The sequence below is a fragment of the Lontra canadensis genome, unplaced genomic scaffold (genome assembly GCF_010015895.1).
Source record: "Lontra canadensis isolate GAN:19392208 unplaced genomic scaffold, GSC_riverotter_1.0 scaffold23, whole genome shotgun sequence".
In the NCBI taxonomy this organism is placed as follows: Eukaryota; Metazoa; Chordata; class Mammalia; order Carnivora; family Mustelidae; genus Lontra; species Lontra canadensis.
In genome coordinates this window covers 4,662,274-4,679,023 of record NW_022631017.1, presented here as the reverse complement: position 1 = coordinate 4,679,023, position 16,750 = coordinate 4,662,274, and the positions used below count along the sequence as shown (strand labels likewise).

Genomic DNA, 16,750 nt, shown 5'->3' with positions numbered 1-16,750 from the left:
GAGCGTGCCCCAGTCTTTACTGTGCCCTTTGGCACTGGGGCTAAAATAAACCTGTGCTTTTTGTCTTTTCTCCCTTAGCCCCTCTTGACCTGCCCATGGTACCCCAACCTGAGAGTCCTGTTGGACTCCTTCCTTGGCACCAGCAGCTCCCAGGGGCACTGTGTTTCTTCCCTGGGTTCCCTCTACCACCTTCTGCCTGCTCTTCCAGAAGGACTCCAGCCCAGGTGTCCTTCAGTCCATCCCACCCATGGCTACAGAGTAATCCAGAGCCGAACTAAGTGTTCCACTGGTCTCTCCAGAATATGCTGAGCATTTCCTGACATCCCAACACTGCCAGCAGGGACAGCCAGTTTACGCAATTCCTTTCCCTTTTGCGCCTCAGAGCTCTTGTAACTTGGTGACCTAACTTTTATCCTGACCTTGACCATACTCGGGCTACCAGAAAGAGCTTCTGTTTTTTGAGATAGGGTCTACATTCTATTTGTGTTTTCACCCTTTGGGCTACAAGTGCTTTAACTGGCTCCCAGACGTACTAAAAAAATTGTCCCTCCCTGCAGTCTTCAATGGCCTCAAGCCAGCTGGGTGGTGGTGCTCGTTTCCACTGCCTGTGCTCAAGGGATAGAGATGGGTGTTAAATAGGTTTCTCTCGACCCCAGCAATGATATGAAGGAGGGAAAAACAGATCATGTCACTTTCCTCCTTTCCGTACTCAATGGATGTGGAGGAAAATTACTAGAGTATTTTTTCCAAAAACATTTTCTAATGCAAATGCCCCAAATATGCAGTCTCACACTTGGTTTCTGTTCTCTGACCTCAAGTCTTCATCTAAAGCCAGGAGAGGTGGGGGCGAGGAACTGGAGCTCCTAGGTCTCCTGCCTGCCCAAGCACAGTGATGGCTCCCGACCACAGTAGGTGCTCTGAAGGCAATCCTGCACTGTAAGAGGCAGGCCTCCCCCTGCCCCCTAGCACTGGCTCCAGTAAGATGGGGAAGTACTGAGCGTGAGAATCAGCTGGGTGTCACTGGCTCTGCCAGACCGTGCTGGTCATCACCTTCCTTCCATGTGACATTTCTTTTCTTTTTTTTTTTTTTTTTAATTTATTTGACAGATCACAAGTAGGCAAAGAGGCAGGCAGAGAGAGAGAAGAGGAGGAGGCAGGCTCCCTGCTGAGCAGAGAGCCTGATGTGGGACTCGTGGGATCATGACCTGAGCCGAAGGCAGAGGCTTTAACCACTGAGCCACCCAGGCGCCCCCCCCTTTTTTTAAGATTTTATTTTATTTTTTAAAGATTTTATTTATTTGACAGAGATCACAAGTAAGCAGAGAGGCAGGCAGAGAGAGGAAGGGAAGCAGGCTCCCCAGTGAGCAGAGAGCCCGATGCGAGGCTCCATCCCAGGACCCTGAGATCATGACCTGAGCCAAAGGCAGAGGCTTAATCCACTGAGCCACCCAGGTGCCCCCATGTGACATTTCTGCCTGAAGCATCAGGCTGTGTATTTAGCAGCTGGCCTCCCTGGGATGGTGGCCACATCAATGTGGACACTTCCTTGTGTTTGATCTTACATGGTGACGTGTTGGGGCTCTAAGCTTTTGAAAAGCCAAGAGCCCCAGGAAAATCACCAGTTGTCCTTAAAAAATAGAAGTCAAGCCTCTGGGATAGCCAAGGAGCTAGATCGGGTCTGAATCTATTCTTTGAGGTGAATATAAAAGGAGCACGGTGAGGGCAGTATAACAGGGGAGAGGGGGCCTGAGGGGAAAATTGCAGTTATGGGGAAAACAAGTACTCAGAGTGTCGAACCATGATAGTGATTCAAAATGGATATCAGCAAGAAATGCAGAATCACTTTAAAGAGCTAGCCATGCTTTCTGGCCAGCAGGCTCTGCCTGAAACCCGAGTCTTGACACACAGGAAGAGTGGCAGACCGAGAGACACCAGCCAGCCAGTAGATCTAGCAGTGAGGCCCATCTGGTTTCTAGAGCAAGTTGGCAGTGAGTGTGGAGATGGGCACCTCCCAGGAACAGAGCCTGCGTTCCCCCTCCTGAAGCCATCAATGGCAGTGCCCTAGCGGGGCTCATAGCTCCAAGAGAGGAGGTGCTCACTGAGAGCCATCTATCACCTTGGCAGGCCGGGTGCTCCCTGTCAGTGAGCCAGTTGGCATTCTGGCCCCAGGCTACAGGGCAACTGCTAAATGAGTCAGCAGGACCCCACAAAGTGGGGGTCTTCTCCCCGGCCTGTCTTCGGGGTTGGTTCCCATTCAGAGCCTAGGATTCCATCTTGGGCCTGCCAAACACCACGCATCCTCTCGGCCCAGATCCTTGTTCTATATGTACAGACTTGCTAAGGTGATTTAAGGAATCTGCGAGTGAACCTGGATGCAAGAAATGATTACCCTAGAGACACGTGGCACCAAGAATCAATCAGGATGAGCTGTGGCCTGGTGCGCTCACCGTCCCACACCTAAGCGGCTCCTTGCTCCTCTCCCTAGCTTCAATCCCGGCGCCTTCAAGAACCAGACCTCACCTCCCCCCACACCGGCCAATCGCCCCACCGGCCCCAGACTGGCGATTGACAGCAGAGAACCCGAGGACCGGGGCGGGGCGGGGTGGGACGACGCGGGGCGGGAGACGACGGGAGCAGGAGTCTGTTCAGCCCCGCCCCACGGCGGCGGATGTGGTGACGTCACCCGTCCCGGGTGCTGCGCCGCCGCGCGGCCATTCGCACCTGAAAGCTGGCCAGTGGGAGACCGGTTTGGGTGTCTTGAGGCCGGCTCCGCTGCCCTTTAAGTATGGGTCACCTTGAGCGAGGCATCTTCTATCTCGGAGCCGCTCATCTGGAAAGCGAGGGTAGGCACAGTCGCGCCGCCTTTCTCGGGGTTGTGAAATTCCAGACCCGGGCAGTGGCTAGCAACTCTTGCTTGCACCCACCACCCTGCTTCCGTCTTACGTGTCTCGCGGCCTCCCGTCTCCCAGGAACCCTATGCGGTGCTGACCGTTGCTATGCCCCTTGTACTCCAGAAAACTGAAGCTAGAATGCTTAAAGGGTGGAAAAATGTTTTGTAAACCGCAAAGCATTGGGTAAATACAAGTCTCTGCCTGTCTCTACCTATCAGATAAGTAGAGAGACAGATGGACTCGGAGAGATGGGGAGAACTCCCAGACAATGAAGGGGATGGATATACAATGCCTCTCGTGATAGATAGTACGGCCCCATAACTCGAGCCCCGTATACCTTCCTCCCTACCCTTCAGAACATTTCAGAACATACCGAAGGATCCTAAGCCTCCCAGGATCTGGAGCTCCTGTGTAATCCACCCCGGGTGAAAGCAGCAAGGTCCTTCCTGATGTCTAACCCTAGTCCCTCCTGTTTGTGAGTTCCTAAGCACTCAATAGCATTGCCGCAGCCCTGCCAGTGCCTTATCTGGGCACAGGTGGGCCAAGCAGGCACGGGGCCCAGAAATCCAGTCAGGTGAGAACTGTACATTGGCCAGTGACTTGTGCCTTGGGCGGGTCAGGTGGCAGGCAGAGTAGTTAAGTAGGTCAGGGTTGTTTGTGGTAGAACCTCTCCTCCCCCCACACCTTCCCCTGCCTGTAATTTACTCTGCGCTGAACTGAGTTGGGGTTAAATTTTACCTTAGTCAAAGGGACCTGGAAACACTGAACAACACCCAAGACAAAAAGGCACACCTGGTGTACATCATGGGAAGGAGGACAACAGACAATTTAGACCTGACCTGACAGTGACAGGCAGGACTCACTTACACCCCCCTTTAGGTCACTGATACTATACCCTCAGAGGGTCAAGACACACTCATATGTGTATTAATAGAGTAGGTACCAAAGATACCCTAGTTACAATTTCAAAATGGCTTAGGTAATAACTCTGGCCTTTTCACTACACTTGCCTGGGAAAAGCTGTTCTTGCCCATGACTTCAGCCATCAGTCTCTGTCTCCAGAACATTCTTTATCTGGTACCCCATAACATGCTTAAAACGAATGGGCTCTTGGCCCCCTCCGACACAGAGTGGTCCTCCTCCCCTGCCTTCAGCCCTTATATTCCATCATTCTACCACAGAAAAGATGAACACCATGCCTCTTCCCCACCCCTGGGTGATCTCCCCACTTTCAGCTTCTGCCTTCTCCAGGCTATGTCCCCTGTAGTCTCCAAGTGTTTTTTGTTTGTTTTGAGCAACACAATTAACTGGCTTGACTTAATAGATTTAACATATTTAGACTTTTGTCCAATAAATAATATTTTTCTCAACCATGCATGGAAACTTTACTTACCATGCCCTAGTTTACAAAAAAGTCTCAAATACAAAAGAGCCAGTATTATACACACTGTATTATATGTGTATAACATAATTAAAAGATAATATAAAAATAATTGGAAATGGGGACGCCTGTGTGGCTCATTTGGTTAGGCAAATGTCTTCTTCTTGGGTCATGATCCTGGAGTCCAGGGATCAAGTCCCACATCAGGCTTTCTGATCAATGGGGAGTCTGTTTCTCCCTCTGACCCACCCCCTGTCATGCGCTCTCTCTCTCTCTCTCTCTCTCTCTCTCATTCTCTTTCAAATAAAATCTTAAAAAAAAAATTGGAACTGTTGAACTTTTTAAAGATTTTATTTGTTTGAGAGAGGGAGTGAGAGCACACTCGAAAGCACAAATGGGACTAAGGGCAGAGTGAGAAGCAGACTCCCCACTGAGCAGAGAGCCCGATATGGGGCTCAATCCCTGGACTCCAGAGACCATGCCCTGAGCCAAAGACAGATACTTAAACCAACTGAGCCACTCAGGCACCCCTGTTGAACACCTCTAAACTGATGAACAAAGACGCCATAAGACAAATCAGAAAACCCTTAAAACTAAATTATAATAAAAATACTATAGGGACACCTCGGTGGCTCAGTTGGTTAAGAAGCATCTGCCGTTGGCTCAGGTCATGATCCAGGGACCCTGGGATGGAGCACTGCATTGGGCTCCCTGCTCAGTGGGGAGACTGCTCCCTTCCCCCTCTCCCTCAGCCTGTTACTCCCCCTGCTTGTGCTCTTTCTCAAATAAATAAATAAATAAAATCTTTCCAAAAAATACTGTATATTGAAACATGGGATATAGCTAAAATCGTACTTGAAGAGAAATCTGTAGCCTTAAATCCTTATGTCAGAAAATGGGAAAGGTTGAAATTTAATGTGCTAGGTATTAAAGCTAAGAAAATGGAAAAAGGACAACAGAACTGACCCAAAGAAAGTAGAAATAATAAAAATTTTAGCAGAAATTTAAGTACACATACACAAGAAATTTAAATACATGAACATCAATATAAATAAAACAGACAAATCTCTAGTGAAACTGATCATGAAAAAGAGGAGTAAGACACGAAAAACAATTTTAGGGATGAAAATGAAGAGATACTTTAGATGGAATAGAGTTTGAAAAGATAGTCAAAGAGAAGAATATGTCATAATAAAGCTTTCAAGAAACAGCTGGAAATAATTAGTAAACAAAATTGACAAGGAGAGGTAGAAAACCTGAATATTCCTATATTACTTTAAAAAAAAAAATGAGGGGCACCTGGCTGGCTCAGTCGGTGGAGCATGCAACTCTTGATCTTGGGGTTGTGAGTTCAAGCCCCATATTGGTGTAGAGATTACTTTAAAATAAAATCTTAAAAGTAATAATTTTAAAAAATCTTTTTAAAAAGAATTGAGTCCTTAGTTAAAATGTTTCCATACAGAAAACATTAGATTCAGGCAATTGTGTAGGCGAATTCAAAAAATTTTAAATAAATAGATCAAGGGGTGCCTGGGTTGCTCAGTTGGTTTAGCATCTGCCTTCCACTCAGGATCAGGATCCCAGGGTTCTGGGATCTGGCCTTGCATCTGTCTGTCTGTCTCTCAGGCTCCCTGATCAGTGGGGAGTCTGTTTCTCCCCCTCCCACTCCTCCTGCACACACACTCCCTCTCTCAAATAAATAAATAAATCTTTTACAAATAAATAAATACATAAATAGGTGGAATCTGTTTAATATTACTAAGTCTGTTAATTAATTAAATGTATAAATAAAGGGAATTTTTTAAAACAATAGTCTCAGTAGATGCAGAAAAGTAATTTTGATATTCAGATTAAAATTTATAACAAGGTAGGGATAAAGGAAATATTGTGCTTAATGATGAACTATTTTTTAAAGATTTTATTTATTTATTTGACAGAGAGAGAGAGAGATCACAAGTAGGCAGAGAGGCAGGCAAAGAGAGAGAAGGAAGCAGGCTCCCTGCTGAGCAGAGAGCCCAAATTGGGGCTCGATCCCAAGACCCTGGGATCATGACCTGAGCCAAAGGCAGAGGCTTTAACCCACTGAGCCACCCAGATACCCCTCAATGATGAACTATTAAAAGCATTCCTTTTCTGATCAGAAATGAGATAGGGATCCCCAGAATCAGTTTCCACTCACCATTGTCTTGCAGGTCCTAAATAGTGCAGTATAACAAGAAATAAGAGATACAAGGATTAGAAAGTGAAAAACCAAACTGTCATTGTCTTCAGAAGATAAATAGGGTTGTACCTAAAAAAACAAAAAAACAAACTAAGAACTAGTAAGGTAGTTTACCAAGCTGTGGGACTAATAAATAAAATTGATTGCTTTCCAAATTCTTCAGGAAATGTAAAATGAAGGAAAATGGCTTTGCCATTGCATCAAAAACAAAAACAAGAAGCACGGTACGGTACTCACAATGAAGTGAGTGAGAGTTCTGAAAGAAACTTTTCATGTCCCAACCGAATGTGGAAACTGAGGCAGAGCTAGAGCCTAGGCTGGCCAACCAGACAGGCTCAACTGCCCAGCATCTCTGAACATCAAGTGCATTGGCGTGTGAGGATGTCAGGGCAGCATATTCCCCTTGGAGTTCGGAGATAATAAATAAGCCTCGTAGAACCGGAACAGGCAGGACCCATCTGGCAACTGCTGAGCTCGGGAAGGGTGCCTGTTCCTGGAGTTAAGGATCTGGAGCTACTCCCTGAGTTTAAATAATCCCTGAGGTCCTGATGCTTAAAGGTTGCTTTCTTCCTCCATTGCCTTTTTTCTTGGCAGCCTCCCCGATCCCTTCCAAAGGTGAGTGGTGCAGACTCAAGAGAATTCCCAGTTGGAGCAGCAGCTGAGTCGGCTCCAAGACCTCACTCTGCTTTAGGAGATCAGAGGTCTGTAAGTCTTCTCTGTAAAAGGTAAGAGACAACGTATTTTAGATTTTGCAAGCCACCTGGTCTCTGCCACACTATCAACTCTGCCATTGCAGCGTAAAATTAGCCAAAGACAACATGTAAACAAATGAGAAGGGTTATGTTTCAGTAAAGCTTTACAAACACAAATTCAAATTTCTACTTTTCACATGCCAAAATATTATCTTTCTCTTGATTTTTCCAACAATGTAAAAAAAAGTTCTTCCCCATAAGCCATATAAAAACAAGTGACAGGCCCACCAGCTGCAGGCGGTGGTTTGTCAGTTCTTGCCTCATCTGGCTACCCTCCAGCGACAGAAGGTTGGCCTGGGTCTTTAATGCCTGGTCGGGAACAAAGGGAACAAACTATCTTGGCAGTAGTGAGCATTGCAAGTGCTGCTGGAAATAGGATTCTGGAGATCTAGGGGGTTTAAGCTTTTTTAATAGCCTTCAGTGGCTTCCCGAACTCTAAGTTAAGGTCAGGACGTCTTCACATGGCATTTGTGGCCCTCTGTGACCTGAGCCCTGCCTGCGGGGTCACTTTTCAGCGCCTCTGCCTCCCTCGGGGGCTCCTAGGCTATGGTCCTTTTGTGAGGGCTGTGCCTTTCCATGCATTTCTGTCTTCTGGGAATAGACCTGTGCCGTGGGCTGGCTAGCCTTAGCCAGAAGCCTGCCCCCTGGCTTAGGCTGAACAGGGAGTCTCTGATAGTTCTCCGACATTGCTATGATTCATGCTTGTCCTACAGCAGCCCCTTGTGGGCTGAAACCTGCATCTTGTTTATGCACTTTTGCATCCCCAGGCACTCATTGTGGGGGCTTCAGTGAGAGTCAATGAGTGGGAAAAGGCTTCCAGAAAAGAAGACAGTCTTTCTAGGCTAGTGCAAGATTTGAGATTTTCCCATTAGAAGACCCCTGAATGCTCTCAGATCCTAATACTGATCAACAGGAGTAATTTCTGCTCTGCCCTGGACTTGGGTCCTGGGAGGGAGGCAGCATCTCCACTCTATTTCTGGAGCAAGGAGCAAGGGTTCGGATAACAAGGCTTTGAGCTGACTGATCTCAACGAAGCCTTGCTTTCCCAGTTCCTACAATGTGGTGACTCACTTTCAGCACTTCACAGGACAGTGAAATGGTATGAATGCTCTTTGTGAACTGGGAGATTTTTCATTTGCTAGACCCCTTCTGCCCAGAGGGAAAGAGAGTATGTTGAGGGATGACACACTTCCTTTGAGATTTTGATCAGGAACAGAGAATCCTGGGGGATTCTTGGTAACAGCACCCTTCCCATGCCCATTAACTTCCAGTCACAGGTTTTTCACACACCAAAAGGAAGGGGAATAGAAGAGTAAAGAGAAATGAAATTGGGGTGGTGGCAGCGGGGTGATGAGGTCTGGAGTGTAGGGCAAAGATAAGGAAAGTGAGGGTCCTTTATTCTGTGGAATTTAACACATAAATAAAGAACATACAAAGGAAGGAAGACGGGGCACCAGGGCTGTTGAAGAAGGACTAGGAGTGGTGGTGGTGGGAAGGAACCCCTCTCCAGCATTCCAGCTGAGGACACTGTGGGCCAGGAAGGCAGCTGATGGACATCCACAAGGTCACAGAGCAGGAAGTGGCCATTTTCTTCTGGAGGGGCTGTGGGTCCCACAGGGTTCCTAGATGAGGCCTTGGATAGACAAGGACAGCCTTCCCTCAGGAGGGCATGCAAAAGGGTCAGAGCCAAGCGAGGTATGGAGACCCACAGTTCCTTTGGCAGGCTAAAGGTCTGGGGGCTTGGGACCTCCACCACAGCTGACGAGGAACGACTTCTGGCAGCCTGCAGCGGGCTGCCCTCTGGCCAGTGTCTTCAAACGACCTCCAAGAGTCCTTGCCACTCTGCAGGGGTCCCTGGAGACCCTCCCCACCTCTGGTCTGGCAGCTGCAGGAGCGAAAACGGCGGAAAAAAAATGAAATCAGACTGAGAACTGGCTCGATGTGCTCACGCAGAGGAGATGCATGTCTCAGTGTTCTATACACGTGGGCGAATGCAAGAGTTGGGGAGGGTACCCCCCCATCCCGCTCTCCACCTCGGTGGCGAACGCGTCCGCAGTCTCTGCTCTCTGAAGGCGGCGCCGGCACAACCGCCCCTACAGCCCTGTGCCATGTGATTGATAGGGGACGGGGGGGGGGGGTGGTCAGTCAATCATTCCCTTTACACTCCGTCCCACTCCCGAGGGAGTGCCAAGCTAGCTGGGCCAAGCTAGCTGGGCCAGGCAAGTGGAAAGCAGGGTCCCGCCCGTGGCTTCCTAGAATAAAGAAGTTTGGGACAGCCCACCTCCTCCTCTCCCGGGACCCCGGCAGAGTCATACCGGTAACGCGGCAACTGCACAGACTGCCCCGGCCGCAAAAGGAGAGGCGGGGCCTGGAGGAAAGGGGCGGGGCCGGGCCGCTAAGGCGGGTCTGGAAACTGCTGGAAGTAATCGCAGTACCACCATCGTCGCTCCTTCCGCTGAGCGCAGGCAAAGAGTCCCCCAGCCAGCCCAGGCCTGAACCCTTCCCCCAGCCGGAGCCACGCCCCGCTGTAAAGCCCTGGCTTTTCCCTCTGGCCCAGGGAGGGCTGGGACCGGGGACTGCCTGAATTTAGACCTCGAATCCCGCACCGTCCTTAAAGAAAACCCCTTCCCCTATCGGGCTGTAGGAATGTGTACAGCAGATTGTAGCAAAAAAGTCGAACCTAGGAGCCGAGGTCCGAGTGGTTGGCCGCTTCTATCCCCGCCCTCCATCTTTTTGGACGTTCCTCCACGCCAGGACTCGGGTTCGGAGGCGCTTGCCTCACAGGTTTATAGAAGGTCAGGGGCATCCCCGCCCCTAAGCCCCCCATTTATATCATATAGCATTCCCAATCTTTAGTTCTTGGAGACGGCTAATGCCTCGGAAATGCGGAGATGGGGGCTACAAAAAGGAATTGCTCGCGCATGCTCTTAAGGTGGATAGATACTGAGACTTGCAGCTCCCGCCCCCTCCCCTATTTTGGACCATGACGTCAAGGTGGGCGGGCAGCGGCAGGTGCGGGGCTGAGGGGCATCTTCCTTTAAGGCGGAAGGATTCGGGGGCGGGCAGTTGGTTTGTGTTTCGCCGTATATAGGACGACTGGGGGCGCACAGCCGCTCTCTTGAGTCACCCCCGCGCGGTCTTGTTGCGGTGTCGTTGCCGGACGCAGTCCCTACCCACTGTGGTCTGTAGTGCTTGCAGCTCTTTTTTAAGGTAAGGTAGGGGTTCTTTTCAGATTATTCTGTCTGGAATGCTCTTTTTGAGTTGTTTTTGTTTCTCGTTTCGTTCCCAAAGGCTAGATTTTGTGGGTTTGGAGCGGCGTCTGGGATAGAACGATTCCACCTTTCGTTTGGATGGTGGGCGGGAGGGGGTTGGCGAGGTAGGCTTGTTTTTTCACCTGTGTCTGGGTGGTGGTGCTTAATCCCGGCGAAGACTAGCAGTGGGGGAGGTGGGCCGCGGAGTGGGCTTGGGCTAGTGGGCAGCTGCACGTGGTGTCCGCGCCGGCCCGGGACGCTGCCATGTTTGCCCTTCCACTTCCGGACGCGGCTACGGGGCGCCGGAGAGTCCCCAAGGGTGGTGGGTGTGCGCGCTGGACGTGACTCAGCACGGCCTGGTATTGGCCTGGCTTTGCCTTCTACCCTGTGGGAAGCGTTTTCCAAGTGTTTTTGGTTCTTTTCTGCAAGGTTCTGCGGTGAGGGACGTTTACGGACGGCTCCGGCCCGGATGCTTCCTCCCTCCTTCCAGATCTTTCTCGCAGTCTCGGTAGTGGGGGAGGGAAGAGGAGGGGGCAGGCTCTGGAAGATTCATGGGCCCTTTCCTCCCCCGCCCATCTCAGAGAGCTGAGATTGTTCTGGAAGCTTCTGGAGCCCGGCGCCCCGCCCTGGTGCCCGGATGCTGGGGCGAAGGGAGACTGCGCGGTGGCGCCCCCTCCTCGCGTGGCCCTGGCCGACGCATGTCCGGCAGTGACGAGGGTCTGCCCGCGGACTACGGCCACCATCTTAGTTGTGTTTAGTTTGGCCCTACATTGTAGTCATGTGTGTTGAGGGGGTCACGACGATGGAGCTTTTGCTTCGTCGGTTCTTTGTCTTAGTAGCTTCTTGGGCGGGTATCCACCGGTCTCTGGTGTAATCTTTCCTCTATGCCCTGAGGCAGCAATCACACAGGTGCTTGTTGAGATAACCCATGGGAGAGCCAATGCTGAATGACTCTTTTTTCTTTTTTTTTTTTTTAAACATGAAATCGATCACCTTGGGGTTTTTTTTTTTTTTTCCTACCAAAAAATGTAATAGAACCTTAGTCTCTGGTTTTTTCCTTCAGATACCTGGAGCTCTTTTTTTCTTGTTGGAGCCAGGATGTTCATTTCCAACAAGCTACCCATTGATGCTGAGGCTCTTGGGTCCCATGGACTACTTGCAGTATTTGGGCTTCAAGATATCTTTCCACAATCCTTGGCATTGTATATTGGGCTAAGCTTTTTAAATTTTTCTTTATAATTTCGGTTCCTACTAAGGATACAGGCTGAAATCTTTGAAGAAAAGGCTTTACAGGCTTTCAGAAATATGTTTAGTAGTCAACCTAAAGCAGTTTGAAGTAAATCTCTTCTAGTCTGTGTTGAGACTGGGGTGTACATGAGTGTTAAATATGGGGTCGTGGTGTTCTTTTGTAATTCTTGACTGCTTTTACTTTAGATGCCTGAGGAAGTGCACCATGGAGAGGAGGAGGTGGAGACTTTTGCCTTCCAGGCAGAAATTGCCCAGCTTATGTCCCTCATCATCAATACTTTCTATTCTAACAAGGAAATTTTCCTTCGGGAGTTGATCAGTAATGCGTCTGATGTGAGTGCTATGGGCACATTCATTTGTGGTATTCCTTTTCAGCACCCGGAATGGGAAAAAGGTGGTTTGGCAATTTATGGGGCTGCTGTTGGAGGGGATAAAAATTCTGATTTTTAAAAAGTTGGCTTTACTCTCTGGGGTTAGATGGAATATTGTAACTAATTATTGTGCTTAAATACGAGGTTGGGGTGGTAATCAGAACTGAGGCTATTTGGAAGTGAAAAAGTTCTTTTTTGGTTGAAGATGAGCTTTAGGAAGCAGGAACATAATATTGAAATTTGTATTTTTAGGCCTTGGACAAGATCCGCTATGAGAGCTTAACAGACCCTTCCAAGTTGGACAGCGGTAAAGAGCTGAAAATTGACATCATCCCCAACCCCCAGGAACGCACCCTGACTCTAGTGGACACAGGCATTGGCATGACCAAAGCCGATCTGATAAATAATTTGGGAACAATTGCCAAGTCCGGAACTAAAGCATTCATGGAGGCTCTTCAGGTATGTGGTATTTTAGCTAGACATGCACCATTCATTATTGTGGATATTCTTTGGTTTGCTATAGTTTTGTGTGTGTCTGTGTGTGTGTTTGACTTTAAAACTCTTTGGCAGGCTGGTGCAGACATCTCCATGATTGGACAATTTGGCGTTGGCTTTTATTCTGCCTACCTGGTGGCAGAGAAGGTGGTGGTTATCACAAAGCACAATGATGATGAGCAGTATGCCTGGGAGTCTTCTGCTGGAGGCTCCTTCACTGTGCGAGCAGACCATGGTAAGTTGACTTTCTTGTTTGGGTTAGAGTTCTGGGGAAATCTGTAATAAAGCTCTTAAGCATGTTCTGTGTAGATATTTTTTATTACAATTCTGCACTTAGTTTTGTGTCTTCATGCTGTATTGTGAATGGTTTTTTCTAGGTGAGCCCATTGGCCGGGGTACCAAAGTGATTCTCCATCTTAAAGAAGACCAGACAGAATATTTAGAGGAGAGACGGGTCAAAGAAGTGGTGAAGAAGCATTCGCAGTTCATAGGTTACCCCATCACCCTTTATGTGAGTGTAGACTAGTAATCTTCACATGTGTGATGTCTGCTGCTTAGGAGAATGGGATAGTCTGGTTCCTTGGTGTTTCATGTTGTGAAACCTTTTTGTATTTTCAGTTGGAGAAGGAACGAGAGAAAGAAATCAGTGATGATGAGGCAGAGGAGGAGAAAGGGGAGAAGGAGGAAGAAGATAAAGATGATGAGGAGAAGCCCAAGATTGAAGATGTGGGCTCAGATGAGGAGGATGATAGTGGGAAAGACAAGAAAAAGAAAACAAAGAAGATTAAAGAGAAATACATTGATCAGGAAGAACTAAACAAGACCAAGCCCATCTGGACCAGAAACCCTGATGACATTACTCAGGAGGAATATGGAGAGTTTTACAAGAGCCTTACTAATGACTGGGAAGACCACTTGGCAGTCAAGGTGAGAACCCTTGCATGTTGACTCAAGAAGAGCAGGCAGAAGGCTGGTAGTAGACAAGTAGAACTTGCCCAGCTGGTTGGTAGGTGGAAACTGAATGCCATGGAGCCATGTGCATTCACTTACTGATGACCCTTCCAGGGTGAAGAAAGGACATCCTTCCCAATGACCTCACTTTATCTCCATGATGGGTTCTTAATGGGATTGTTTTCCCCTTGATCTAAGGGTTATATAGCTGTGCCATCATAGCTTAATTCAGGGTATAAGCTTAATTTGTTCAACAGTGGTCCAAAGGGCATCTCTTGTATCCTTGATCTTCAGGAAGATTTTTTTTTTTTAAAGGAACATTTGTTAAGATTTTTGTTCTGAATAATTTAATGAAGTGATGGTAGGGATAAACATTTATTTTCTAATTTTTTTCCTTTTTTTTTAAGATTTTATTTATTTATTTGACAGAGATCACAAGTAGGCAGAGAGGCAGGCAGAGAGAGGGGGGGAAGGCAGGCTCCCTGCTGAGCAGAGAGCCCGATGTGGGGCTTGATCCCAGAACCCTGGGATCATGACCTGAGCCGAAGGCAGAGGCTTTAACCCACTGAGCCACCCAGGTGCCCCGGGGATAAACCTTTCTTTCTTGAAATATACTACTGACTTATCTTGGATTTGTTTCAGCACTTCTCTGTAGAAGGTCAGCTGGAATTCAGGGCATTGCTTTTCATCCCCCGTCGGGCTCCTTTTGACCTCTTTGAGAACAAGAAGAAAAAGAACAACATCAAACTCTACGTTCGCCGTGTGTTCATCATGGATAGCTGTGATGAACTGATACCAGAGTATCTCAGTGAGTGTGGTCTTGGTCTCATGTAGTTAATAATCCTGTGGAACCCTCTCAGCATTCTCAAAGTGAGGTCTTGGTTTTTTGGGGAAATGAAGTCTTCATTGTAGATAACATGGGGAGTGAAGGTGCAGTGAGAAATAAGTCCTACTGAATTTAGATAATCCTTTTTTTTTTTTTTTTTTTTTAAGATTGTCAGAGTAGGCAGAAGGGAGAAGCAGGTTCCCCACTGAGCAAGGAGCTCAATCCCAGGACCCCCAGGATCATGACGGGAGCTAAAGGCAGACACTTTAGGGACTCAGCCACCCAGGTGTGTCTGCCCTGTTTTTAACTGTTCTCGCTGGTTGATTGCAGACTTCATCCGTGGTGTGGTTGACTCTGAGGATCTGCCCCTGAACATCTCCCGAGAAATGCTCCAGCAGAGCAAAATTTTGAAGGTCATTCGCAAAAATATTGTGAAGAAGTGCCTTGAGCTCTTCTCTGAACTGGCAGAAGACAAGGAGAACTATAAGAAATTCTATGAGGCTTTCTCTAAAAACCTAAAGGTACAGATGCCCTCCCCCCCCCGAAAGTCTTTTTTTAATAATTAACGGCCGGGGGTTATTTTTCATTCACCGAGGGTAACAGATTATAAGTAAAAAACTTTTGTTTGGACTTTTGAAGCTTGGAATCCATGAGGACTCTACTAACCGGCGCCGCCTTTCTGAGCTGCTGCGTTACCATACCTCCCAGTCTGGGGATGAGATGACCTCTCTTTCAGAGTATGTGTCCCGCATGAAGGAGACCCAGAAGTCCATCTATTACATCACCGGTGCGTCAGAGCCTGAATCTGATAAAAGCCTCTTGGGGTGTGAGGAGGGAAGGGAGGGCATTTGGGAATCCCTGGGAACTGGCAGGAGGCAGCACTCTGACCTGAGGCACTCTGAATAACCCTACAGGTGAGAGCAAAGAGCAGGTTGCCAACTCTGCTTTTGTGGAGCGAGTGCGAAAGCGGGGCTTCGAGGTAGTGTATATGACAGAGCCTATTGACGAGTACTGCGTGCAGCAACTCAAGGAGTTTGATGGGAAGAGTCTAGTCTCAGTTACCAAGGAGGGCCTGGAGCTGCCTGAGGATGAAGAGGAGAAGAAGAAAATGGAGGAGAGCAAGGCCAAGTTCGAGAACCTTTGCAAACTCATGAAAGAAATCTTGGATAAGAAGGTTGAGAAGGTAAACAATTCTGGGACTAGGGTGTATTTTGCAAACAAGTGTTTTTAGGGCTGCTTCCCTCAGAATCGGCACTACAATAAGGAGTAGTTTTAAGGAGCCTAATTGGTTTAGAGCTTTCCTTGTCTTTACCAGACAGGTTTAAGGTTGGTATTTCTGTAATGTTGGATAAAGATTGCAGCTTTTTGTGAGTTTCTACAGAGAGTAGAACTTGTAGAATAGAACCAACATGATTTTGGTAACTGTCCACAGGTGACCATCTCTAACAGGCTAGTGTCTTCACCCTGCTGCATTGTGACTAGCACTTATGGCTGGACGGCCAACATGGAGCGGATCATGAAAGCCCAGGCCCTTCGGGACAACTCCACAATGGGCTATATGATGGCCAAGAAGCACCTGGAGATCAACCCTGACCACCCCATTGTGGAGACGCTGCGGCAGAAGGCAGAGGCGGACAAGAACGACAAGGCTGTCAAGGACCTGGTGGTGCTGCTGTTTGAAACAGCTCTGCTCTCTTCTGGCTTCTCACTCGAGGATCCCCAGACTCACTCCAACCGCATCTACCGCATGATCAAGCTAGGCCTGGGTGAGTAAGACCTTTGTTAACCAGAGTGTGACAGGGAACTGAGGAGCTGGTCTCACAGGGACAAATTTAACTTCATGGTATTTGGATCAAAGTTCATGTGCCATTTTTTTTCTACTTCTAGGCATTGATGAAGATGAAGTGACAGCAGAGGAACCCAGTGCTGCTGTTCCTGATGAGATCCCCCCCCTTGAGGGTGATGAGGATGCCTCTCGCATGGAAGAAGTAGATTAGTTCTACGTGCAGACCTTGAGCTCTCTGTATAGTGTCCCCATGACTCCCCAGCAGCCCGGAGTGGCCCTGTTCACCTGGTTCCCTCTGCTGATGTCTAGTGGTTTTTTTTTTTTTCCTTCTTTCTTTGAGGCAGGAAAGAAGGCCCTCAAGCCCTATCCCTTTTGATTATTTGACAAGGGGTTTGGATGTGTATTGTGTTTTTTTTTTTTTTCTGTTTATTTTGTTCCGAGATTAAAGTATGCAAAATAAAGAAGATACAGTTTTATACAGTTATGTTGTCCCTTGTAAAGTGGATCTCATGCTGCCTTTTGGGTTTCTTTAGCGTCGCAAGTTGTACCTGCTGTCATTCCGAGGATAAGTATTCCT

The 16,750-nt window shown here is 48.0% G+C and overlaps 1 protein-coding gene across 2 annotated transcripts; it reads left to right on the top strand.

Annotated features, from left to right (window-relative positions):
- The first annotated feature begins 10,327 nt into the window (after nucleotides 1-10,327).
- On the top strand, nucleotides 10,328-16,498 carry HSP90AB1 (heat shock protein 90 alpha family class B member 1). Of its 2 annotated transcripts, XM_032862049.1 has the most exons (12): nucleotides 10,328-10,455; nucleotides 11,931-12,077; nucleotides 12,368-12,574; nucleotides 12,686-12,845; nucleotides 12,988-13,121; nucleotides 13,229-13,537; nucleotides 14,204-14,369; nucleotides 14,718-14,908; nucleotides 15,027-15,174; nucleotides 15,302-15,570; nucleotides 15,820-16,153; nucleotides 16,275-16,390. In XM_032862049.1, the coding sequence occupies exons 2-12, from the start codon at nucleotides 11,931-11,933 to the stop codon at nucleotides 16,382-16,384; spliced, it is 2,175 nt and encodes a 724-aa protein (XP_032717940.1). In that variant the 5' UTR covers nucleotides 10,328-10,455; the 3' UTR covers nucleotides 16,385-16,390. The 2 variants fall into 2 exon arrangements, with proteins under 2 accessions (XP_032717940.1, XP_032717941.1); XM_032862050.1 differs by lacking the exon at nucleotides 10,328-10,455 and having other exon boundaries at nucleotides 16,275-16,498.
- The last annotated feature ends 252 nt before the right edge of the window (nucleotides 16,499-16,750 follow it).

Bases quoted from the DNA above. Each gene is read 5' to 3' on its own strand.
- HSP90AB1 (XM_032862050.1), top strand. From the start codon at position 11,931: ATGCCTGAGGAAGTGCACCATGGAGAGGAGGAGGTGGAGACTTTTGCC. The intron at 14,370-14,717 runs GTGAGTGTGGTC...GGTTGATTGCAG, and splicing joins ACTGATACCAGAGTATCTCA to ACTTCATCCGTGGTGTGGTT. The intron at 15,571-15,819 runs GTAAACAATTCT...AACTGTCCACAG, and splicing joins TGGATAAGAAGGTTGAGAAG to GTGACCATCTCTAACAGGCT.